At 41.7% G+C, this 27754-nt stretch overlaps 1 protein-coding gene across 2 annotated transcripts; it reads left to right on the top strand.

Annotated features, from left to right (window-relative positions):
- Positions 1-431: 431 nt before the first annotated feature.
- On the top strand, positions 432-17592 carry LOC138766062 (olfactomedin-4-like). Of its 2 annotated transcripts, none has more exons than XM_069943386.1 (5): positions 432-537; positions 4063-4212; positions 5727-5939; positions 6390-6549; positions 16084-17592. In XM_069943386.1, exons 1-5 carry the CDS (start codon positions 469-471, stop codon positions 16884-16886), a joined length of 1395 nt encoding a protein of 464 aa, XP_069799487.1. In that variant the 5' UTR covers positions 432-468; the 3' UTR covers positions 16887-17592. The 2 variants fall into 2 exon arrangements, with proteins under 2 accessions (XP_069799487.1, XP_069799486.1); XM_069943385.1 differs by having other exon boundaries at positions 454-561.
- Positions 17593-27754: the final 10162 nt, after the last annotated feature.

Raw genomic sequence — 27754 nt, 5'->3', positions numbered from 1 at the left:
AACATGGATACAGCCAATGACTATATCCATGTTTTCCACATAGCCTTAGGGCTTTATCCAAGTTCAGCAGCCCCCGCTAATCAAATGCCGAAAGTTCGGGTTCGGATGGACTCGAGCATGCTCCAGGTTCGCTCATCTCTACTCTTTAACATTATAACTTGCCTTATCTCATTAAAACCTTTCCCTTCCTGTCGAACATACTAAACTACTACAGTTCCTGTACTGTAACCCTGAATCGTCACCCTTAGGAGTGGAGTATTTTGCTTAATCAATCTCTGATTTGTACAGGCTTTCTTTTTTTAAGGTTGTGTTCTGCTTTGTGCCAATATTCATATCTAATGAAATGTTCTCGTTCCTCATAGTCTACCACTTTTATTGCACCTAGGATGAGGTAATAGGAAATGGGAGGGTGGAGCATTTATATATATATAGTCATTGCAGACTGGCAATATAGAAGACGTGAAAGACATGAAAAGCACCATGTCCATTGTCTTCCTTTTGCTCCTTGGCATCTGCCAAACTCATGCCGCCAGCTTGGTAAGTCCTTCTAGGAATTTTGAGGTAATGTCTATTACTTTGTATATGTCACACAAGGATTTTCTGTTTTTTTTTTTGTTTGTTTGTTTGTTTGTTTTTTTTGGGGGGGGGGTTGCTTAGTGCATGTTTGCTCCCTCGATTTTTCTAATTACAATTTGTGACTCTTTCATCATGTGATACAGATGGCTGTTTTTCATACCCTTTAAGGCTGTGTTTACACGTCTTTTTTTGCCTTTTTTGCGGCCGCTTTTTATTACAGTTGTCATTTTGGTGCCAAAATGACGATCTCCACAAAAAAAAAAAAAAAGTTATATGAACATAGCCTAATGTAGCACATTATTAGATTCAAAATACAGCCACATTTTATAGCTATTTTACTGTTGTAGTTTGATTTTATTCTACTGTGTGTAAAGAAGGCCATAGAGGCCACAGAAATGCCAGAGTAAAAGCAGGCTACTATCTCAAAAACTGCCAGGGACACAAAAAAAGCCACTAATGGTTAAAAAAAAAAAAAAAAACTAAACAAAACATGTGACTATATTCACACAATTCAAAAATACCAAAGTAGCAAATAATATCTGTGTTTTGATAATGATGGCCGTAAATAATGATCATGATCAATGGTCATTATCAAAAGATGGCTGTTATTTGCCAATATTTTTACATTGTATGAACATAGCCTATAGGTATAGCAGTTAATATTTCCTGATTTTGCTATATTTGCACAATGAAAACTGTTAAATGGGGTATCCAAAAAGTATAACTTTTCACCCGTGCACAGGATAGGAGACAAGATATAGATGGTGATTTATTGGTATCATATTTGTAAAGAATGTTTCAAGGGCACTTGGAAAAGCTGGATCCAGCCCTGGGAAACTGTGAGAAGTTTCCCAGAACTGGATCCAACTTTTCCCAGTATGGAGCGGTACAGACTTCAAAGGCATCTGATTAGTTGACTACTGAGCTAACAAAGCGTTTCACTTTGTTTTTACTGTAAATTTGCTCGTCTCTTCTGAGCACTTTCTAATGCATTGAGCTGTTTGCTTAAAGGGGTTGTCCAGTGGAAATCTTTTTCTTTTAAATCAACTGGTGTCAGAAAGTTTACTTCATAAAAAAAAAAAATCTTAAGTCTTCTCATACTTATCAGCTGCTGAATGTTCTTCAGAAAATGTTTTTTTTTTTTGTTTGTTTTTTTCAGTTTGACACGGTGCTCTCTGTTGACACCTCTGTCCAAGACAGGAACTGTCCAGAGCAGGAGAGGTTTTCTATGGGGATTTGCTACTACTCTGGACAGTTCCTGACATGAACAGAGAAGTCAGCAGAATGAAAAAAAAAAAAAAAATTTCCTGCATGACAAACAGCAGCTAATAAGTATGGGAAGACCTGAGATTTTTTTCTATAGAAGTAAATTACAAATCAATATAACTATCTGACACCAGTTAAAAGAAAAAGTTTTTGCTGGATAACCCCTTAAAAAAAGAACATCTGTGTGGTTCAGCCATGTCAGTATCAAGTAAGGATAAAAACCTGTGAGAATGATGTTAAAGGGGTACTCTGACATTGGAAAGCTTTTAATATATTGCTGCAGTTATATAGAAATATTATACTTACCTCTGGTGGCGCTCCCCTGGTGTCTTCCTGTAGCATTTCTGAGTCCGCCTCTGACAGCAGTCACCAACGCTTCTGAGACAAACCCATCTCAGCAGTGGCAGTGACAGAATTGTTTGGCTTAAAATGCATCTTCAAATACTTTATTAAAATGCTGTAAGTTTATAGAGGTGGGTCTCCATTCAGGACCCTGATATATGACATATACTTACTCTGTAGGACTCACTATATCAATGCATTACATAGATTTTATAAGGGATAGTGCTATACTTTATTTTTCTTCTGATGGTACTGCAGAGGAATTAAGAAATTGCTTCTTACCATCGGGGACTCTTGTATTCCACCGGACGATTATCGTTCAGATTATCGTTAAATCGTTTGAATCTAAACGATAATCGTTCAGTTGAAATGCAATTAACGATTACACTGGTCAACGGCCAAAAAGGTTCCGACATGAAAACAGTTGATCTTAACTAATTTTGGGGTGCTGAAATCGAAAATGATGTTCAAATTTTGAAATTGGCTCTAATTTTCAAGATATAGACATACTTTCTATATTTCTCACAGCCTGTGATACAATACTGGGAAAAGTTTGCATCATCAGTATTGCATCATCAACTGGTATATTGCATCATCCTAGAATGACCAATATGGAAAAAAGGTATCAGGGTAAGGCTAGGTTCACACTGCATTTTTGAAATCCGTTCTTTTGCAAAAAAACGGACAAAAAAAACCCATATGCATTTGTGTGCATCCGTTCTTCCATTGACTTCCATTATAAAAAAAAAAAAAACGGATTAAAACGGATCCGTTTTTTTGACGGACACAAATTAGTGTCAGCTACGTTTTTGTGTCCGTTAAAAAAAACGGATCTGTTTTTTTGTTTTTTTTTACAATGGAAGTCAATGGAAAAATGGATCAAAACAGATGCACACAAATGCATCCGTTTTTTGCAAAAAAAAAGGATGAAAAAAAGGATTGCAAAAACGCACTGTGAACCTAGCCTCAATGGAAGCCATCAATGCTTGCAGATTACTGTTGGACAGTTATCAGAGACAATCCCATGTATTAATACAAAAGACATGTGTAAATGCACCGAGAAGCCATTGAATATGGACCTACATTCCAGAGGTCAATAAACAGAATTAATTTGTAAAAATTCTTTGATCTGCCTGTAAATTGTAGTTGATTTCAGATAGAACTAAGTTTCCTATGAATATATTTCAAAAGTTTATGAACAGTAAACTTGCTTCCTTATGATTGCAGAAGTAATAAATATGTCGGCTATTATACTGTATTCTATACAATTCACAAAACAGTAACATGAGAACTCTTCCATATCATAGAAACTAGAGACAATTCACATTTTTCCTTGTGATATTTGAATTCAGCACATAAAAATCATTAAGAAATTTTATTTCGGAACCAAACAACTTTTGAAAATTTGTTGGCCAGTGTTATCGAGCGAACGAGAAATCGTTGATCACTTTATAAGACCTGGACCTATTTTTATCGTTGCTCGTTTGCAAAACGGTCGCAAATCGTTCGCATTGAATAAGACGTTGTTCGGTCATTTGCAGTAGATACGAACGCAATAGCGAAGAAAAAACGGTCGCAAATACGATCATAAGTAACGATTATCGTTCCATGGAAATGAGTGAACGTTTTCAGGTCTTTCGCAATAGCGGTTGTTTGAGATCGTTAATCGTTAACGATTATGCGAACAATAATCGTCCGGTGGAATAGGGCCCTAAGGGTGGCCATACACCTTCAATAACTGATGGTCGAACAATCAGAATGTTAGTTATCTCTTTGTGTGTCATAATGTGTAATTTGTGATACTGTTCCTTGTGACTTCATCTTCTTGTACCTTCACTTTGAACAAAACAGTTGCCTAAGGTAATATTGTTTTATCAGATTCAAAACTTCCCTGGGTCTCTGGATGAGCTGGGGGTCTGTCACTGCTCGCTTGCCCTGTCAGACTGTACCTTTCCTGCAGATCGCTTTGAGAGACTGGAGATATCCAACCAGAACTTGACCATCACCGTTGAACAGCAAATTACTAAGGTAAAGAAACAATAATGCTATAACTAATAATGGTGACTGTGGAGTCCTGTCTAGTTATACATCATAGGCAGGGACACCTCAATCTCTCCATTGTTCATAAAGCAAAAATGCAGCAAATGAATCCTGTCACTTTATGGCCATGACCAATATCTTTTTTTGGCCGTTTGATTTTTGAGCCCAATAAAGAAATCTATTATTTCAAAATAACGTGTGTTATTTTGAAGTAGCGGACGTTATTTGCTTTAAAAATAATGGTCGTCCAAATAAAAATTGGCCATCAAACGGCCAAAAAAAGACATTGTTTGTCCATAACCTATATAATATTTAATATTTTCAGATTTCACATATATAACAACACAGGAGAAATGCACTATAGCTAAAGCATTTGAATCTAAGTGATCCTAATTGTAGCTTCATCAGGTACATCAGGTACATCGCTTTAGGTTTTTTACTTAAATGGATTGGTGCTGGCTTGGGAATGCCGGTGCCGCGTTCCTTTTTTTTTTAATCTGCCCAGCCTGAGGCACTGGGGGGCAGATTCGGTGGCCCCCTGGGTCTGCCCCCAGTGGGGGGGGGGATCCACTACACTGGGGGGCTGGCAGGCCCACGCCCAATGCTTCATGACGGGCCACTGCCCGGAAATAGACTGGGAACAGGGCGGCGGTTAAAAAAAAAAAAGACTATGGCAGCGGCATCCCTGCGCCAATTCATACATGTAAAAAACACAATAGGGTGGACAACACTATCTGATTCACCTCCAGAAGTGTACTGTCACCCATCTAATGCATAATAATACAGTACCTACTGTATGGCAACAAGCAAGAAACCTAATATATAAATCTTAACAAAATATAGATGCATAGACTTCCCTTATAGCAGAAACCTTGAATACGGTCTCCACTCTTTCTGGGTTGCTTAAAGGAGAAGTCCGGCCAACATGAAAATTTGGCTACAGGCAGGGGGAACATAATAAACAAGCTTTACCTTTCCAGCCTGGCCCCTGCCATCCTCCTGCTTTGGCGACGTCAAGACTAGAGATGATCAATTATCGGAAAATACTAGGTTCTATAGAACTCAAATCAATGGATTTGTCTGCTCAGCCAGTCAGTGACTGGGGTGGGACACCACTACAGTCACTGACTGGCTGAGTGGGCAGTTCATCAGCTGGGTCGTGATGACAATGGAACCTGGGGGAAATGAGCTCCGGTAGAAGTCAGATCATGGGACACAGGAATAGGTAAGTAGAGCTTATTGATTCTGTCCTCCCCTGCCTGCAGCCAAATTTTCATTTTGGTTGGAGTTCCCATTTAAAATGGAAGGTTGACAAGTCACTATTGTAATGTATTAAAAAATTTACATTTCAGATGTTAGCTGACATTGAACAAGTAGCGTTCCTAATATGCCCCTGTATTCTTTCTTTGAAGGGGCTTTTCATGCAGTTCACGTTTACAAGATTGTGTGAACTTTAGGTTGTACTTGACTTGAAATTATAAAGATTTGCACTATTATCACAGATCCACCACTATGAGAGTACCCTGATTATTTACATGGAGCGGCTGGTTGAACTGACCAAACGTGTGGAGGAGATGGAGATGGGAGGCAGCTCATATACTGAACTGGACTTTGAGCTGCTGAAGTTGGAGATTAAAGAAATGGAGGCTCTGATCCTGCAGCTGAAATCGTCTATGACCAGCACCAACATCGTGGTGGAAACTCTGTATGTTCAGGTGAGACACAACCTGTCATTTATTGCAATAGGCTATTTTGGATTTTTGTTCACTAGCAATTAGGTGGATACCTCTGTGTCTATCCCTCTTATCTATCAATCTGCCAATATTTCTATTGTCAATGGGTATATTTATCAAACATGGTGTAAAGTGAAACTGGCTCAGTTGCCCCTAGCAACCAATCAGATTCCACCTTTCATTTTCCAAAGAGTCTGCAAGGAATGTAAAGTGGAATCTGATTGGTTGCTAGGGGCAACTGAGCCAGTTTCACTTTACACCATGTTTGATAAATCTCCCCCAATTGACAAAAGAAATATGGATGGATAGATAGATAGATAGATAGATAGATAGATAGATAGATAGATAGATAGATAGATAGACAGACAGACAGACCTGTAATCAGCTATTACTATGGATCATCCCACTATTATTTTTTTTATTATTATATAGATCCGCAATATTTCCATCATGGTGAACCAGCTGGAGGTCTATGATAAGAACAATGTTATGGTAATCAAAAAAGAAATTGCAGCACTGAAGAAACAACTTGAAGATTGTGAAAAGAACCAAACAAAACCTTACCCTCCAGCTCCTCCTATGTACAATGGTAAGTTGAGTGTAGTCGCTGCATATTCCGTGGCCTCTTTCTCAGCAGCCGGCAATGACTTCCTGTGTAGGTGACCATATTAGATATATATATAATAAACTACAATGCCTATAGTCACTAAATATTATTCTATGCAGCAGAGAGAAGTAGCAATGATATGCAGGATGAAGGGATAATATGGTTTGTATAGAACTGTCAAAATAAAAGGGGTTGTACAGGATTAGAAAAAAATAGAAATACTACAGCATTACTATTGAACATGCAGTTCACACCCATTCAAATGAAGACGCTTTGAAGAACCTTCACACCAATTCAAATGAAGACTAACCTCGCCATATATTTAAAGCGACTCTGTACCCATGAACTGCCCCCCCCCCAACCACTTGTACCTTCGGATAGCTGCTTTTAATCCAAGATCTGTCCTGGGGTTCATTCGGCAGGTGATGCAGTTATTGTTCTAGAATTCCTGGGCCCTAGGCCGGCAACGCCTCACCGTCCCTCCTCCTGGCCCGCATAATCATTAGGAATGCCCCTGGCAGAAATCCTGCTAGGGGAAGTCGTAATGGTGACGAGGGTGGGAAGGAGGGACGGAGAGGCAGTGTAAGCCTAGGGTTGACACAGGGCGGCAAGTTTAAAATTTGTTTTTTTAGCACCTGCCGAACCGACCCCAGGACAGATCTTGCATTAAAAACAGCTATCTGAAGGTACAATCGGTTTGTGGGGAGGGGCAGATTGTGGGTACAAAGTCGCTTTAAACCCCAACACCTCTCAGCAGATAGTTATCTCTCCCATCCTTCTCACACACAAGTGAGTGCTGAATGTTTCTATGTTCTCTATGAGGAGGGGTACACTGCAGCCACAGTTCTGACAGTGACCTATCTCTCAGAGAACAAAGGGTCAGGCAGTTATTATCCATGACTGTTGGTGTCTTAAGAGACCCCCCCCCCCCCCCCGCCTTACATTTTATACTGATGTCCGAACCCACTTTGAGCAGCATAAGTATACCCTGTGTATGGGGACCTCTATGGACCAAGACAATTCTTGCCTTATTGTGCAAACTGTTTCCTTAAGTTTTTTTAACAACAATTTCTAAGAACTATAACTTTTTAGATTTTTCTTCAATATAGCCATATAAGGGCGTGTTTCTTGCCGTAAAAGTTTTACTTTTTAATGGCGCCACTTTGGCTTTCATATAACTTACTTATCAAATGTTTTTTTTTTTGGAGGGTATTACGAAAAATATACAATTTTCGTCTCTATTTTAATGTGTTTTAAATAAATGGTAGAGATGAGCGAATTTGCACTACAAACAAAGCGAAGCACTTAATTTGCTCGGCAGTTGGCTTATATGCCCTGCTGCACCATGGCACTCCACCCGGGTACCAGGGAAACTTCTCCTAGTTTCCCAGGACTGGATTCAGCTTTTCCAGACAACCGGGGAGGAGTGGCATGAAAAAAAACAGGGCCTATAAACCAACTGTCGAAAGAATGAAGTGCTTCGCTGTGTTTGTAATGTAAATTCACTCACTTTAATAAAGGCCATTCTCCATTTGGTATCAGTAACATTATACTTTTATTCTCTGGGTCAGATTGATTACAGCAATAACAAATTAATATATTTTTTTAATATTTATATTTTTTAAAAACAAATGTCACTACAACCCAGGACGCGTAACATTTTTAATTTGTTTTCTTAATGGAGCTGGGTGGGGGCCATTGAATAACTAGATTTGCATTTCCAGGAAAATACATAGTGCTTGAAAAGAGCGCCCCTTTACCAGTGACTTCCATTTAAGAGAGACTTTAACCCTGGGTGCCAACCCTTTAAAAGCAACTTGGGTCCCGTCCCTTTAAGAGCGACTTGGGTACCGTCCCTTCAAGAGCAGCTTGGGAAACATCCCTTTAAGAGCGACTTGGGTACTGTCCCCTCAGCTCTACTATTTTACTGACTGAACTTTGCTACTTATATTGGTATAGAAAGACCATTGCTCGGTTACCATGACAATCTTACTCATGTGAGTGAGACAAAATCATTAAGGACCTTCCATCTTCTACGTCTTCTATTGGCCAATAGTGGACATGTGACTGGATGTTGTGAATCATTGCCTGACAAGACCTTAGAGTTCCTATTGGCTGCTATATTTCAGCTATTTGCATATGTGCTGTGATTGGCTGTTAGCGGTTAGAGTGTGGCCATTATTTCCAATGGGCCATTATTTGCTATGGGAAATAAGGGTTTTTTAAACGTAAATTTCTTTAAAATGACAAATCCGATCGAAACCGAAAATAGATAGCACACCTCACACCGCCGAGGGCTTCGAAACACAGTTTGAACGGAGTCTGTGAGCAAAGCGGTTCGGGCTGTATTAATCGCAGAAAAATGGTTGGAAGAAGAAGAATACGGATTACAATATAATACTAGATTTGCATTTCCAGGAAAATACATAGTGCTTGAAAAGAGCACCCCTTTACCAGTGACTTCCATTTAACTTTAATCCTGGGTGCCGTCCCTTTAAGAGCGACTTGGGTCCTATCCCTTTAAGAGCAACTTGGCTCCCGTCCCTCTAAGAGCGACATGGGTCCCTTTAGGAGCAACCTGGGTCGCTTTAAGAGCGACGTGGGTCCCTTCGCTCTTAAAGGGACCCAGGTCACTCTTAACAGAACCCAGGTCGCTCTTAAAGGGACCCAGGTCGCTCTTAAAGGTACCTAGGTCGCTCTTAAAGGGCCCCAGGTCGCTCTTAAAGGGTCCCAGGTCGCTCTTAAAGGGTCCCAGGTCGCTCTTAAAGGGACCTAGGTCGCTCTTAATGGAACCCATTTAGCTCTTAAAGGGACCCAGATCACTCTTAAAGGAACCAATTTCACTCTAAAAGGGCCCCAGGTCGCTCTTAAAGGGCCCCCGTTGCACTTAAAGGGACCCAAATGGCTCTTAAAGGGACCCAGGTGGCTCTTAAAGTGACCCAGGTCGCACTTAAAGGGACCCATTTGGCTCTTAAAGTTACATATTTCAATCTTAAAGGTACATATTTTGCTCTTAAAGAGCCGCAGGTCGCTCTTTGAGGGACCCAGGTCACTCTTAAAGGGACCCAGGTCGCTCTTAAAGGGACCCATTTCGCTCTTAAAGGGACTTATTTTGCTCTTAAAGGGACTTATTTCGCTCTTAAAGGGACCTATTTCGCTCTTAAAGGGACCCACGTTGCTCTTAAAGGGACCAATTTCGCTCTTAAAGGGACCCACGTCGCTCTTAAAGGGACCAATTTCGCTCTTAAAGGGACCCACGTCGCTCTTAAAGGGACCCAGGTCGCTCTTAAAGGGACCCTGGACGCTCTTAAAGGGACCCGATTCGCTTTTAAAGGGACCCATTTTGCTCTCAAAGGGACATATTTCGCTCTTAAAGGGACATATTTCGCTCTTAAAGGGACCCAGGTCGCTCTTAAAGGGACATATTTCGCTCTTGAAGGGACATATTTCACTCTTAAAGGGACCCAGGTCGCTCTTAAAGGGACCCAGGTCGCTCTTAAAGGGACATATTTCGCTGTTAAAGGGACCCAGGTCCCACTTAAATGGTCCAATTTCACTCTTAAAGGGACCAATTTCACTCTTAAAGGGACCAATTTTGCTCTTAAAAGGACCAATTTTGCTCTTAAATGGACCCAGGTCGCTCTTAAAAGGACCCATTTTGCTCTTAAAGGGACATATTTCGCTCTTAAAGGGACCAAGATCGCTCTTAAAGGCACCCATTTTGCTCTTAAAGGGACCAATTTCGCGCTTAAAGGGACATATTTCGCTCTTAAAGGGACATATTTTGCTCTTAAAGGGACATATTTTGCTCCTAAAGGGACATATTTTGCTCTTAAAGGGACATATTTCACTCTTAAATGGACATATTTTGCTCTTAAAGGGACCCAGGTCGCTCTTAAAGGGACCCATTTCGCTCTTAAAGGGACCCATTTAGCTCTTAAAGGGATCCAGGTCGCTCTTAAAGGGACCAAGATCGCACTTAAAGGGACCCAGTTCACTCTTAAATGGACCCAGTTCGCTCTTAAAAGGACCCATTTCGCTCTTAAAGGGACCCAGGTTGCTCTTAAAAGGCCCCATTTTGCTCTTAAAGGGACATCTTTTGCTCTTAAAGGGAACAAGGTTGCTCTTAAAGGGACCCCTTTCACTCTTAAAGGGACCATGATCGCTCTTAAAGGGACCCAGGTCGCTCTTAAAGGGACCCATTTCGCTCTTAAATGGACCAATTTTGCTCTTAAAGGGACCCATTTCGCTCTTAAAGGGATCCAGGTCGATCTTAAAGGGACCAAGATCGCACTTAAAGGGACCCAGTTCAATCTTAAATGGACTCAGTTCGCTCTTAAAGGGACCCAAGTCGCTCTTAAAGGGACCCAGGTCGCTCTTAAAGGGACCAATTTCAAGCTTAAAGGGACCCATTTGGCTCTTAAAGGGACCCAGGTTGCTCTTAAAAGGACCCATTTTGCTCTTAAAGGGACATATTTCGCTCTTAAAGGGAACCAGGTCTCTCTTAAAGGGACCCATTTCACTCTTAAAGGGACCCAGATTGTTCTTAAAGGGACCCAGGTCGCTCTTAAAGGGACCCATTTCGCTCTTAAAGGGACCCATTTCGCTCTTAAAGGGACCCAGGTTGCTCTTAAAGGAACATATTTTGCTCTTAAAGCGACCCAGGTCGCTCTTAAATGGACTAATTTCACTCTTAAAGGGACAAATTTTGCTCTTAAAGGGACCAATTTTCCTCTTAAAGGGACCCAGGTCGCTCTTAAAAGGACCCATTTTGCTCTTAAAGGGACATATTTCGCTCTTAAAGGGATCCAGGTCGCTCTTAAAGGCACCCATTTCGCTCTTAAAGGGACCAATTTCACGCTTAAAGGGACCAATTTCGCTCTTAAAGGGACATATTTCGCTCTTAAAGAAACATATTTCGCTCTTAAAGGGACATATTTTGCTCTTAAAGGGACCCAGGTCGCCCTTAAAGGGACCCATTTTGCTCTTAAAGGGACCCAGATTGCTCTTAAAGGGACCCAGGTCGCTCTTAAAGGGACCAATTTCACTCTTAAAGAGACCAATTTCACGCTTAAAGGGACCAATTTCACTCTTAAAGGGACGCAGGTCGCTGTTAAAGGGACCCATTTTGCTCTTAAAGGGACATATTTTGCTCTTAAAGAGACATATTTCGCTCTTAAAGGGACATATTTAGCTCTTAAAGGGACATATTTTGCTCTTAAAGGGACCCAGGTCGCTCTTAAAGGGACATATTTTGCTCTTAAAGGGACCCAGGTCGCTCTTAAAGGGACCCAAGTTGCTCTTAAAAGGACCCATTTTGCTCTTAAAGCGACATATTTCGCTCTTAAAGGGACCCAGGTCGCTCTTAAAGGGACATATTTCGCTCTTAAAGGGACCCAGGTCGCTCTTAAAGGGACATATTTCGCTCTTGAAGGGACATATTTTGTTCTTAAAGGGACATATTTCGCTCTTAAAGGGACATATTTCGCTCTTAAAGGGACCCAGGTCACTCTTAAAGGGACATATTTCGCTCTTGAATGGACATATTTCGCTCTTAAAGGGACCCAGGTCGCTCTTAAATGGACCAATTTCACTCTTAAAGGGATCAATTTTGCTCTTAAAGGGACCCAGGTCGCTCTTAAAATGACCCATTTTGCTCTTAAAGGGACATATTTCGCTCTTAAAGGGATCCAGGTCGCTCTTAAAGGGACCCAGGTCGCTCTTAAAGGGACCAATTTCACTCTTAAAGGGACCAATTTCACGCTTAAAGGGACCAATTTCGCTCTTAAAGGGACCCAGGTCGCTCTTAAATGAACCCATTTTGCTCTTAAAGGGACCCATTTTGCTCTTAAAGGGACATATTTCGCTCTTAAAGGGACATATTTTGCTCTTAAAGGGACATATTTTGCTCTTAAAGGGACATATTTCGCTCTTAAAGGGACATATTTTGCTCTTAAAGGGACCCAGGTCGCTCTTAAAGGGACCCATTTTGCTCTTAAAGGGACCCAGGTCGCTCTTATAGGGACCCAGGTCGCTCTTAAAGGGACTCAGGTCGCTCTTAAAGGGACCCAGGTCGCTCTTAAAGGGACCCAGGTTGCTCTTAAAGGGACCAATTTCACTCTTAAAGGGACCAATTTCGCTCTTAAAGGGACCCATTTTGCTCTTAAAGGGACATATTTTGCTCTTAAAGGGACATATTTCGCTCTTAAAGAGACCCAGGTCGCTCTTAAAGGGACCCAGGTCGCTCTTAAAGGGACCCATTTCGCTCTTAAAGGGATCCAGATCGCTCTTAAAGGGACCCATTTTGCTCTTAAAGGGACCCAGATTGCTCTTAAATGGACATATTTCGCTCTTAAATGGACCCAGATCGCTATTAAAGGCACATATTTCGCTCTTGAAGGGACATATTTTGCTCCAAAAGGGACATATTTCGCTCTTAAAGGGACACATTTCGCTCTTAAAGGGACCCAGGTCACTCTTAAAGGGACATATTTCGCTCTTGAATGGACATATTTCGCTCCTAAAGGGACCCAGGTCGCTCTTAAATGGACCAATTTCACTCTTAAAGGGATCAATTTTGCTCTTAAAGGGACCCAGGTCGCTCCTAAAAGGACCCATTTTGCTCTTAAAGGGACATATTTCGCTCTTAAAGGGACCCAGGTCGCTCTTAAAGGGACCCAGGTCGCTCTTAAAGGGACCAATTTCACTCTTAAAGGGACCAATTTCATGCTTAAAGGGACCAATTTCACGCTTAAAGGGACCCAGGTCGCTTTTAAAGGGACCCATTTTGCTCTTAAAGGGACATATTTTGCTCTTAAAGGGACATATTTCGCTCTTAAAGGGACATATTTTGCTCTTAAAGAGACCCAGGTCGCTCTTAAAGGGACTCATTTTGCTCTTAAAGGGACCCGTTTCGCGCTTAAAGGGATGCATTTCACTCTTAAAGGGACCCAGGTCGCTCTTAAAAGGACCCATTTTGCTCTTAAAGGGACATATTTTGCTCTTAAAGGGACATATTTCGCTCTTAAAGGGACCCAGGTCGCTCTTAAAGGGACATATTTCGCTCTTAAAGGGACCCAGATCGCTCTTAAAGGGACCCATTTTGCTCTTAAAGGGACCCATTTTGCTTTTAAAGGGACCCAGGTCGCTCTTAAAAGGACCCATTTTGCTCTTAAAGGGACATATTTCGCTCTTAAAGGGACCCAGGTTGCTCTTAAAGGGACCGATTTCACTCTTAAAGGGACCAATTTCACGCTTAAAGGGACCAATTTCGCCCTTAAAGGGACCCAGGTCGCTCTTAAAGGGACATATTTTGCTCTTAAAGGGACATATTTTGCTCTTAAAGGGACATATTTCGCTCTTAAAGGGACATATTTTGCCCTTAAAGGGACCCAGGTCGCTCTTAAAGGGACCCATTTTGCTCTTAAAGGGACCCATTTCGCTCTTAAAGGGACCCAGATCGCTCTTAAAAGGACCCATTTTGCTCTTAAAGGGACCCAGATTGCTCTTAAAGGGATTCAGGTCGCTCTTAAAGGGACCCAGGTCGCTCTTGAAGAGACCCATTTTGCTCTTAAAGGGACCCAGGTTGCTCTTAAAGGGACAAATTTCACTCTTAAAGGGACCAATTTCACGCTTAAAGGGACCAATTAAGCTCTTAAAGGGACCCAGGTCGCTTTTAAAGGGACATATTTTGCTGTTAAAGGGACATATTTTGCTCTTAAAGGGACATATTTCGCTCTTAAAGGGACATATTTTGCTCTTAAAGGGACCCAGGTCGCTTTTAAAGGGACATATTTTGCTGTTAAAGGGACATATTTTGCTCTTAAAGGGACATATTTCGCTCTTAAAGGGACATATTTTGCTCTTAAAGGGACCCAGGTCGCTCTTAAAGGGACCCATTTCGCTCTTAAAGGGACCCAGATAGCTCTTAAAGGGACCCATTTTGCTCTTAAAGGGACACAGATCGGTCTTAAATGGTCCCAGGTTGCTCTTAAAGGGACCCAGGTCGCTCTTAAAGGGACCCATTTTGCTCTTAAAGGGACCCATTTCAATCTTAAAGGGACCCAGGTTGGTCTTAAAAGGACCCATTTTGCTCTTAAAGCAACATATTTCGCTCTTAAAAGGGACCCAGGTCGCTCTTAAAGGGACATATTTCGCTCTTAAAGGGACATATTTCGCTCTTAAAGGGACCCAGGTCACTCCTAAATGGACCAATTTCACTCTTAGAGGGACCAATTTCGCTCTTAAAGGGACCAATTTCACTCTTAAAGGGACCCAGGTCGCTCTTAAAGGGACAGATGTCGCTCTTAAAGGGACCCAGGTTGCTCTTAAAGGGACATATTTTGCTCTAGAAGGGACCCAGGTTGCTCTTAAAGGGACCAATTTCGCTCTTAAAGGGACCTTGGTCGCTCTTGAAGAGACAAATTTTGCTCTTAAAAGGACCCAGGTCGCTCTTAAAAGGGACCCGGGCCGCTCTTAAAGGGACCCAGGTCGCTCTAGCGACCTGGGTCTCTTTAAGAGCGACATGGGTCCCATACCTTTTGGAGTGTCCCGTCCGTTTAAGAGCAACTTAGGTCCCGTCCCTTTAAGAGCGACTTGGATCCCTTTAAGAGCTACATGGGACCCTTTAAGAGCGACTTGGGTCCCGTCCCTTTAAGAGCGACTTGGGTCCCGCCACTTTAAGAGCAACTTTGGTACCTTTAAGAACGACTTGGGTCCCTTTAAGAGCGACATGGCTCCCGTCCCTTTAGGAGCAACTTGGGTCCCTTTAAGAGCGACATGGCTCCCGTCTCTTTAAGAGAGACTTGGGTCCCTTTAAGAGTGACTTGCGTTCCTTTAAGGGCGACCTGGGTCCCTTTAAGAGCGATCTGGGTACTTATAATGGTAAAGATCATTGCTCGGTTACCCTGACAATCTTACTCATGTCAGTGAAACAAAATGGTTAAGGACCTTCCATATATTACATCTTCTATTGGCCAATAGTGGACATGTGACTGTGGATGGTGTGATACATTGCATGACGAGACCTTAGAGTTCCTATTGGCTGCCTTATTTCAGCTATTTGCATATGTGCTGTGATTGGCTGTCAGCGGTTAGAGTGTGGCCATTATTTGCAATGGGCCATTATTTTCTATGGGAAATTCGGGGTCTTTAAACTTAAATTTCTTAAAAACGACAAATCCGATCGAAACGAAAAATAGATAGCACACCACACATCAACGAGGGCTTCGAACTGCAGTTTGAACGGAGTGTGTGCACAAAGCGGTTCGGGCTGTATTACGCGCAGAAAAATGGCTGGAAGAAGAAACGGAAGAAGAAGAAGAATACGGATTACAATATAGGGATTTTCAAGCACTATAATTATGTAAAACTGAATTTAATTGTTAGTTAAATGGATATTCCATCACTTTTTCTAGACCCAAAGTATTTCAAAAGATGCCTCCAAGTGTTTTAGAAGTAACATAGAAACACGTCTGTGCTTAGAATATAGTTATAATTGATTATTTTATTGTGCACGTACCTGTCTACATGGACGCATTATAGACGTCAGTAAACCACATGTAGTGCAATTGAACTATGCAGGAATAAACAACAGATATGGAGGATGGGGAAGAGATTCAATGGCTGAAGCTGATCAGAATGGACTGTGGGTGGCTCCACTCAGTACAGATGCAAGGACAATGAGCGTTTTACATACCTACAATACATACAATGATCTCCTGATCTATAAACATGCCTTGGCCAGAACCATGAGCAATGGACATTATGGGCAAGGGGGTGGAATGATTATGTTTAATAAAACAATGTACTATAATTGCCACAATAGTAGGAACATATGCAAATACAGTCCACAGCTCAATAAGATAGAGCTCAGTCTTACTCTCCCTAATGCTGGATACAACGGCCAGTTTACCTATTCATCTTCACCTTACCAAGACATTGATATGGCCAGTGATGAAGAAGGGCTTTGGGTAATTTATTCAACTACAGCAGATGCTGGGAACATTGTCATCAGTAAACTAGATCCCATGACTCTTGCAGTAAAACAGACCTGGGTCACAGGCCAGCAAAAGACAGCAGCCACCAATGCATTCATGGCGTGTGGAGTCTTGTATGCTACTAAAGCCCTCAGTACTCAAAGAGAAGAGATATTTTACATGTATGACACAAAAACTAAGAAAGAAGAGTCGCTGAGAATTCCCCTGGAAAAACCAATGGAGACTGTGCACAGTCTGTCTTATAATCCTAATGATCATAAACTCTACATGTACAATGATGGCCTCTTAGTCAGCTATGACCTTTTTTTTACACCTCCTCAGTAAGATAAATCATAGAAATAACCCTATAGGTCTACACCCTCAATAAGGGTTCATAAAGGGATAGGTCTATTTCCACTAGGGCAACAATGACAATCTGATTAACAGGGGTCCGCTATAAAACAGCAGGGTCATGGTCCATCCTTTCAAGTCAGCAAATATTCTGTATATTTAGAATCAATGTACTATAAATGTGTCTCCATGGTAACAGACAACAAACAAAACCAGTGTAGTCTGATCCTGCAGCCAAATGACCTTCTATCTGCCCCACTTTTTGTAAAGTTGATTTCTTTTTATTTTATGTTAGGATGATTAAAGCAATACAAAAACTGATGTTTTGAGGTAGTTGTAACTATTAGCACTGTCCTAGGAAAGTAGAATTTGTACCTGAGGGAACACTGAATTATCTGTCATAATGATACATAATCACACTTTTATTCTAAATGCTTAGTTTCTAAAAATCTAATTTTGATGATAGAATGAATCCTAATTCCGCCACTCACTTTGTCGTATGTCTACATAAATTACATCACACATTTAAATAGGATGCTTTATGTGTTAGGATCCATGAGATCTATCATATGTGCCTAGTACTTTTTCTTATTTCGAAAATATGAACTAATTTTAAGTCTTTATACATTAGTTTTCTTCTATTTTTCTGCTATGGAATTGTTTAAATTATCAAAATAAATTCAACAAATTAACAGTTCAATGCGCTGTTACCCATTCATTTAACTTATATATATATATATATATATATATATATATATATATATATATATTATATATATATTGTATACTATGCTCTAAGACTATTGTGATATTAGATCTCCATTTGTACATTTTGTTTAGTTTATGCTGGTTGCCCTACAGAACTAATATACAAATACATATGCCTGGGGGTAGTGTACATTAATTTTATTAAATAAAAAATGTTTTATTCACCTAAATAGTCATAATAATTTTTAAATACTGTCAATATTTTAAAAAACTGTGTTTTTTCACCTAGAAAAGATGGGATTAAAGAGCCAATAGAACGTTTACCATCTAAACAAAGCTAGTTCCATCAAAAGCTAGTACCATCTAAACAAGAAAACAATCAAACCACCCTTTTATCATTAATTGCCCTTTTAAAGCGACCCTGTAACCATAATATGTCCCCCCAAACCGCTTGTACCTTCAGCTGTTTTTAATCCAAGATCTGTCCTGGGGTCCGTTCTTCAGGTGATGCAGTTTTTGTCCTAAAAAACAACTTTTAAACTTGCAGCCACATGCCCAATGGCCGTGACCTACTTTGTGCATGCATTAGGCTGGCACAACCTCTCTTTCCCTCCTCCCCGCCCTCCTCATCATTAGGAATGCCCCAGGCAGATTGCCTACTATTCGTCAGCTGTGTGAATACTGAACATGGGCTGGATTGTTAAGGCACCTGTGCAATGTTTAGACAGGAGAAAATGTTCCAGGGGCATTCCTAGTGATAAAGAGAGTGAGGAGGAGAGACAAAGAGGTTGTGCCTGCCTAATGCATACACAATCTAAGCCCCGGCCGTTGGGCAGGGAGCTGCAAGTTTAAAAGTTGTTTTTTAGCACAAGAACTGCATCAATTACCGAATGGACCCCAGGACAGATCTTGGATTAAAAGCAGCTATCCGAAGGTGCAAGCGGTTTGGGGAGGGGTCAGATTGTGGGTACAAAGTCGCTTTAAGGATTAGAAATGGCAATTTTTTTCTTTAACATGAGGTAATACAAACAGACAGACCCAACACTTGTGCATTCTAAACTCAATACAACTCTAGGCCATGTTCACATGGCGTATAAGACCGGCGTTCATGTCAGTTTTTCGTGCGGTTGGTTGGAATCTCGGCCAGAGCATATACTATGTGTATACGCTCCGGACGGGATTCCATTCATTCACATACAACGTATCTTCTGCATAAATCACGGCCATTGTTGCAAATTGCAACAACAGCTGTGATTTATGCAAAAGATACGTTGTGTGAACATGGCCATAGGTCGTATTAAGATTATTGATTTAAAATGGATATAAAAACCAAGAATTACTAACATTTGGCATAGACCTGGACCCCTGGTGAGGACACTTTCCATGGTGTAGTTGTTCCCAGGATTTGAGCTCTGTCTAATCGCAGGTACTGGTAGCCTCTCACAGTCAATGTTTTTATGACATGATGGTTGAGGTTCCTGGTGATGATTTGTTCTCTTGTCTTATGCTGGTTGCTGTTAATATCTGGATGAAATATGATGATACTATGCACTAATGACATTGTAAGTACTTAGTTTGTCTAACAAATTTTTCTTATTGGATTAGACAACAACTCCTCCATTGCTGCTTTTTGGATTTGTCTTTATTTACATAAAGAACTTCCAGGTCACAGGGGTCAGCAGTGACATCACAGCTTTGCTCCACCCCTCCTCTAAATGTAGCTCTGCCTACTCTACCTATAGACAGGGTTAGTGCTGTTCTCTTGCAATACTTGGATCTTTGCTTCAAATACATACACATTACAGATTGTGACCATGTGGGTAGGTGGGGTTTCAGTGGGAGAAGCTTTAATAAGACAGGTGTTAGGACTGATCGTTCAGACAGACAAGATGGCGGACACAGACAGTGGACTCTAAGCTGAACCCCGCCCACTATCCCTGCCTACTTGCATCAATCTTCCCTAGGTGACAGCGAGCAACTGGGCGGCAACCCCTGCACTGGCTAGGTGGAACACAAAACAAGACAAACAAACACAATAGAGAAGAGTCAACAGTCCAGGTCACAACAATCGGGCACCGCAGTACAAAAACACAATCCAATAAGCAAGGTCAAAGTCAGGCAATATGGTCAGGGGCAGGCAGCTAGCAGGGATAGTCAGAATGCAAGGCAAAAAGGGTCAGAATAAACACAGAGAATAGCACAAACACAAGCAGGCAGAGACAAGCTCAATATCCGGCACTAGTATGAGCCTCAGCTAAACACTTATAGGGGAACAAGGAGACAATCCCAGCCCCCCTAATGGACAAGGCTCCTGGTTCCAAACAAAATCACCTGTGGATCAGAACTGGCAGCAGTGTAACTCCTTCATAGCCAGAGCACACAGCAGATGTGTGGGGCTAAACATAATGAAGGAACAGGCCAGTGTTCACACAGGGTTCAGGTAACAGCGCAAAATATACAAAACACTGAATATCAACGCCATCTCGGTCGCACAGCACGAACCAAGGGGCGCACGGAGTTCAGCACAGGCACATTCATGACACCAGGATTCTGATTTACATAGAATGGGGACTAATATGAGGTGAGGTAGCATCTCTCCTCTCCATATTACACGGCCACTGTAGATCTTTATATTACAATACAGTGGTGCTTTGGATTATGAGCATAATTTGTTCCAGGACCGTGCTTGTAATCCAAATCCACTCTTAAACCAAAGCAAATTTTCCCATAAGAAATCATAGAAATACAGACAATTGGTAATGATTTATTATTGTGAATAGCATGTAAAACAGATGAAACAAACATTCAGAAACAGCAGAATATGTGATATTATAAGTTACTGTACAGTAATGGAGAGGATGGGAAACACAAGGGCTGACAGAGACTGCAGGGAGCAGGAAGGAATGAGCAGGGCAGATGTGGGCACATACATGCAGCACTCTCTGTCCGGGGAGAGAGGGGTTACAGCTATGGAGAGATTACCTCCACAGTCCTGTCCTCTGATGTAAGCCCCTGCCTGAAGTGGATCTGCTATGATTTGGAAGGTGAGGGAGACTTCCTGGGTCAGAGTACAGTGCTGTAGACTCCGCTATGCAGATCATGCCCCTCCCCCACTCACGCTCCCACCCAGTACAGGGAGCTCTTAAACCAAGTCACAATTTTGAAAAACTGTGAGCTCTTAAACCAAAACGCTCTTAAACCAAGTTACTCTTAAACCAAGGTACCACTGTAATAACAATATTGCTCCTTTATTTATATAGCTCCAACCTATTCTGCAGTGCTTTGCAGACATTGTGGTCACTCATCTTGATCCCTGTCCCCAATAGGACTCACAATGTTTTGGAGAGTGTGATAAAATCCATGCAGACATTGGAAGAGATTGCAAAAAGTTTTCAACCACTTCACCCGTAATTATGCCAGTGGATCTGGTGTGTGTTTTTACCATTGCTAGACGCATTTAAGCTAACAAATAGCCTAGATCACGCATAGTAACAATACTCATCTTTAAGTACACGACACCCCTAAGAGGAGGCAGGAGAAAAGAAGAAAAAACTAAAAGGAAAAGAGAAGAAATGGAAAGGAAAGAAAGAGGTTAAAAGTAAAAGAATGAAAAAAGAAGAAAATGGAGGAAATAAAAGTAAAAACAGAGTAGGAAGGCACAAAGAAAGAGTTAAAGTAAATATGTAAAGTAATGGAAACATATAGGAGAACAGCAACACCTATCCAATAAAAAGTGGATGGTATGTGTCCACAGAACAAAATTACAGCAGAAGGGTACGCAGGTTCTTTAAGGGTGCGTTAACACCTACAGGATCTGCAGCAGATCTACAGCAGATTTGTTGGTGCAGATTTAATGTTGTGTTCAGTTATTTAAATCAAATCTGCTGCGGATCTGCAGCAGAAAATCAGCTGCAGATCCTGTAGGTGTGAACGCACCCTAAAAGGTACAGTTTCCTCCCTATAGGATAGTCGACTCCACTGCGTTTGGTTACTAAACAAAGAGACCAGGTCTCTTGATCCTATTGAGAGATGCACCAAGCTGTATAATTTTCTATAAAATAAATGCGTCCCATCCTTCTTCAGTCCTTTCTGCTTCTGATTGAAATCACTTAGGAAACACAGCTATTACTAGAGTGATGTACACTGAGGGCACCCAGTGGTTGAAAAATACTACTACACCCTCTATTAATAATAACATGAAAAGTAACTATTTCTTTGCATAGTAAGAGTAACACCCTTTATGCATAATTATATTGCCAATAACCATGCAGACAACCCTAGAGGATGTGGCGATGTTAAAAGAGGTGTACCATAAAACCAACATATACCGAAACACACCACCGCTTTGCGGACAACACTGCATCTTGAACCGTCTTTTACACAGGGAGGGAGGGAGGGACAACTCCTTGCTGGAAACCGGGAAAGAGGGTGAGCCCGCCCCTTACCAGCCTTATATACCCCTTAAACTCCTCCTGCTAACCTGCCTCTTCCTGCCAACCTCTTCTCCTCCCCTTAACGACCAGAAATCCCAACCTCCCACAGTTAACCCGTTCACACCCCTAACACAGCACATTAACCCCTTGCTCTTCCAACCGCCCCAGCAGTCCAAGACACCATGCCTTATACAGGCTGGCGTCTACCATTTCCCTTATCTCCTGCAGCCTCTCTGATGTGGCACATTGTATAAAAGTATTTCAGAAAATACATCTGAGCTACCTGCCTTAATGTGAATCTCTCAGCTGCAATTTAGACTCCGAATTGTTGACACTTTTAGGTCAAGAAGACACATGGCACCTTTCATATATCCAGCTGTACTTCCTTAATATATTTTTAATTCAAAGTTTCAAAGATGCATCAAGTTCCTGAAGTGCTGCAGGCTGGAATTCCTCCTCGTAACCCCCTCTCATCACTGTCCCTAATTGATTTAGAGTTATCTGGAAACTGAACCATGTCTGTCAAACAAACAGGGAAACACAGACAGATATGTGAAGGTGCCATGTGTCTAGTGTCAGCAGTTTGTAAAGTGAATTGCAGCTGACAGATTCTCTTTTAAATGGATCTGTGACCCCCTGACCAGTTACCAAACGGATGGCACTGCTTTTCTGTGTGTCTCTCCTTTTTTTTCATGATCAACGAGGGGTGTAGGGGTGTTTTCATTTCAATTTTAAAAAAAATGTTCTATTGTGTATTGTCTTTTTTTATTTACTTTACAGGCTTAATAGTGGAAGCCGTCTGAGAAATGGCTTGAATTACTGAGCAGGTGCTTGGTGTAAGGGCCCTATTAGACCAGCAGATATGTGACAGATTATCTGATAGATTTTGCAACCAAAACCAGGAACAGACTATAAACAGAGAACAAGTTATAAGGGAAAGATTGGATTTCTCTTCTTTTTAAATCCATTCCTGGGTTTGGTTGTAAAAATCTGTCAGATAATTTTTCAGAAATCTGTTGGTGTAATAAGGCCCTTAGCCTGTAACATTGCTGTGGCCCAGGTTGCTGGTACTCATGTTGAGACTGCTGGTGGGTTTTGTGTTTTATGGGCTACTTGTCACGGTTACCAGGAGTGATAACATCGGTCCCCAGACATAGGGCAACCGGACTTTGGTCAGAATTATGGTGAGGTGCAGGGTGTTGGTGCAAGTTGGGATGACAGAGTCCCACTTAAAACAACTTGTAAACTTTACTTAAAGAAGAAGTGACAAACAGTGATCTGGCACATATTGCAAAAATAATCAATACAATATTCCAACAGGTTACAGGTGTCAGGGACCGGATAGGAGGGCCCTTGCCTAATATACTATGTAATCTGCCAGGATGTGGCGAAGTGTTGAAGAAGTGTTTGAAGGAATCCTCATACTCACGTATGGATGAGTCTAAGTTATCTCACCTAGCCTCTTTCTGCCTCGCAGTGTCAGGTTTCTGTCCTACTGGGGTAGTACAAGTCCCAGGTCTCTGCTCTGGGTGGAGCTGGCTTGCAGTCTCCTTCCTACAAAAATGAGCATCTTGTCAGTAGAGAGCGGCGTACTAGCACTGTGCTCTACTGCAGGTCCAGTCTTGAGTTGCCTGTCCCTTATTCTAAGGTGGTCAACTGCCCTGTGTTAGCTAGTTGGTTCTCAGCATAGGCAAGGGTGAAGACTCCTTTGTCTCCGGTTTTCCTAGGTTCTTGTCTAGAAACCCATGGTGGTTGGGTAACTAACTTAGTGAAAATAGTTCTGCTCTTCTCTCTGTCTGAACTGATCTAGAGAGGAGAAATAGCATGTCCTGCCTAGCCTAAAGCCAGGCAATTACTAATAGCTAAAGGGAAGTTTTTACTATAAAAGTAAAGTGTTTTTATCGCTAGACCTAGTGTTATCTGCAGCTTTGCTGTGGGAGTGTGACATCTAGTGGTTGGAGTAAGGAACTGTGGCCTCCTTGTCCTAACCTGTGACACTAAAGAGACACTTTGGTGTAAGAAGAGAAAAAGAAAACACGTAGTAGGATACTATTATTATTATTATTATTATTATTATTATTATTATTATTATTATTATTCTCCCATTACCCACTGCCACAGCGGTACTAGGAAGAGCTGGTTACTAGCAGTCTTGGAGATTTAAAAATGGCCCTTTTGGACTGGGTGTTAGCAAGCTTGTATTATTAGGCTGGGGAGGACCAAAATATATAACCCTTTAAACTCTGGTATTACTAGCCTGCTGCTGTTTGTTTTTTTACCTGGCTAGTTTTGAAAAAGAGGGGGAAATCCACACACTTTTTTTTATATACATTTAAAAAATGTGTAGGACCTTTCTCTTTTCCTATGTTATACACCCCCCTTAACCTCATGGGGGGCAGACTTTGGTCCATCTACATCTGCCCCAGCAAGGTAAGGGATATTCCATCCAAGAGCTAAAAAATTAAATGCTCCATAATTAGCATTTTGAGACTTCCGTCTTTCTAGCTGCCACCGTTCCTTAGTTACAAGTTCTCCTGTGGAGGGGGGGGGGGGGCAGCACGTGTCCTCCCTCTCTTCAGTGTGCAGGGTTATAATCACTAACCCAGCCCATTGAAGGTGGGGGCCAGGAGGGAGGAGCGAGTCAGAGTGGACTCCGTTTAGCTCGTTTTTTTGCATTCACATGGGGATGAGTCAGGAGAAGTTACCCCAAAATTCAGCTGCCTTTCCACATTTAGGGAAGGAACAGTTTAGCTACTGTTGCTGGGAATACATAGTTCAAAGCCTGGGTATTCAAGCTTGAGTATATTTGATGGCAGCAGAGATAACTTGGACTCTGTGTTATGTCTTTCTGACTCTGTTTGAGGGGAAAGTTGTACAAGGACTCTAGGACCCATTTTATTTGATTTCTAGCCTGGCCTATATACCCTGCTGAAAGCTCCCAAGGTAAAGGGAGGAAACACAGGAAGGGGATTTCAGAATCATAGTGCATAGTTGTGCACTTGGTTGCAGGCAACCAGAAAACTTTCCATACACAAAGTAAATAATTCAAGCCTGACAACTTCATCTAAAAATGGATTGCATTGTAAAGTACCAAAGAAGTACGTTAACACTATTAATAAAAGTTTTTGTTGCATCATCTACCTCCTCTTCTTCCTGTTGTCTGGATTTCTGCACCACACCATCATCATGGGCTTCCCCGCTGTTATAACACCAACCAGACACTTCTAAAACCTCTACAGTAGCCCCCAAAAAAGATACAAAGAGAAATGTGAATCTTTGCTAAACAGTGTTCCCTGTGGAAGCCCACGTGCCTACCAGGGACTGTGACAAGTCAGTGTACTGGCTGCAGCACACCTCAGTGCTCACCCAGCCTGCAGGTGACGGTGTAGCTCTCACCCTGAAACTCGTCCACAGCTGAGCGCAACACCAAAGAGAGGCAGAACCATTAAAAACTATCACCATTACTACTAGCCCTTTCACATTCCTGTAATGTGTGTGTCAGTCAGTGTCTGTGTTAGTAATGTGTGTGTTAGTGTCTGTTTCAGTAATGTGTGTGTCAGTCAGTGTCTGTGCGAGTAATGTGTGTTTGTGTATGTTAGTGGTGATTTTGCATAGTATATGGATGATGGGTGTGTCCTGTGTGCATAATGTGTGGATGATGGAAGTTTACATGGTGGGTGGATAATGGTGTGTCCATGATGTAGATGGGTATGCATAGTGTGTGGATGATGGGTGAGCATAATGTATGAATTATGGGTGGATGGAAGAGGAGCCCACTGAGGCTCTGTCCCCCAAGGGCCTGCAAAAACCTGGTGTTTGCCCTGATCTAGGGGGTTAAAGGGGTGGGATGGGAGTAAATTCAATTCCAGCCAATAGAGTAGGAGCTCAGAATTCATTCCTCAGTCATATATATTCAATGAAGGATCACTGCTGGAGCACAGATAAGTAAATTAGACCTGTTTTTCTCTATCTTTTATCTTCTATCTGACTCTATATCTTCTTGTGTCTCTTTCCAGCCACTCCCAATCCTTTCCCTCTTTCACAAACCCTTTTTATAGACTCATATGGCAGCTGAAACCTCATATTAAAATGTGAATTTTAGAGTGAACGAGTTTGAGGAGACAGGAAAATAAATGGAAAAGACATTATTCTCTAAAAAGATGTATGACAAAGGATATTCTCTAGTACTTTTCATTTATACAAAATAGATCGCCGGATTTAATCACAGGAGTGAGGTAAAGAGCTAGGCCATTGGGATTAATGAAATCTGTGAGATCCCTAGATATCTGACATACAGCACCAGGCCACACAGCGATAAAGGAGGCGTCATGTTCTGGCTTGCCAATATAGAAGAGCCTGTCTGTACTTTAAGGGTAACAATGACCCTACTAAAGATCCTCACCCTGCACCATTAGAACATTACAACAATTTAAGGCTGGTCACCTCGAAGGCTTAGCCTATTCATCACCATGAGGTTTAACAACCCCTATGAGTTAAAATGAGTCCACCATAACAGGCCTGCAACCTCTGCCAAACACCTGAACCATGTCACCCTCCAGCATTCAGCCAGGAAAAACACCCTGTTGAGGAAACCTCTAAAAAACCATGGCTAAATGAGTCCTCTTCCCTTGGAATATAATAATGATGATGATGATTTTACGTTTTACAAGCTAAGAAGGATTCTTAAAACTTAAATTTATGTATGTTTTTTGTATAACCTTTTAGGATATGTTCACACTACGTACGAATCCGTACGCATTTCGTATGGCGCCGTACATGTGCGGCTGAAACTACGGGCGTGCGAATATTCGATGTGCGGGCGGATGCGTACGCAATGTGTACGCAATGCGTACGCATTGCGAACGTACGCCCGTACTTTACTTACGCTTCCTGAGCCCCCTACGAAGCGATCTGACAGCGGTCTTTTACTTGGAAATCTTCGCCTAGCCCCTGACACCCCACAGAACCTTTTGGATCGGCATAGAAGAGTGGAAAAATGAAGAAATCACCACTTCGTACGGATTCGCGCGATACGCTAAGGGGGTAAGTTACAAGCCTTCCAGCCGGAAACAATGGTCTGGTTCATTTCTTACGGCGCCGTATACAATCCGGGCGTACATTAGTACGAAGTGCGAACTGTGCGGCCGGGATCATATACTTTGCATTGTACGCTAACTACGTAAGTTTCCGGCCGCATATTCACGGAGCGCACTACGTCCGGAAGCTTACGTAGTGTGAACATAGCCTTACTGGGTTCACACTACGTATATTTCAGTCAGTATTGTGGTCCTCATATTGCAACCAAAACCAGGAGTGGATTAAAAACACAGAAAGGATCTGTTCACACAATGGTGAAATTGAGTGGATGGCCGCTATATAACAGTAAATAACGGCCATTATTTCAATACAACAGCCGTTGTTTTAAATTAACAGCAAATATTTGCCATTAAATGGCGGCCATCCACTCAATTTCAGCATTGTGGGAACAGATCCTTTCTGTGTTTTTAATCCCCTCCTGGTTTTGGTTGCAATATGAGGACCACAATACTGACTGAAATATACATAGTGTGAACCCATTAATATGTGATAGAAAACAGTCATACAAGGTAAAATCTGCTGATCTGTACAAATATTTAAGTTATGCAATCTTCTCATTCCTTAGGAATGACCTCTTTTATTGCACCTAAGAGGAGGTAAAACCGAATTGGAGGGTGGAGTATA

The sequence above is a fragment of the Dendropsophus ebraccatus genome, chromosome 10 (assembly GCF_027789765.1).
Source record: "Dendropsophus ebraccatus isolate aDenEbr1 chromosome 10, aDenEbr1.pat, whole genome shotgun sequence".
Taxonomy (NCBI): domain Eukaryota; kingdom Metazoa; phylum Chordata; class Amphibia; order Anura; family Hylidae; genus Dendropsophus; species Dendropsophus ebraccatus.
This window is presented reverse-complemented; position numbering and strand designations above follow the sequence as displayed.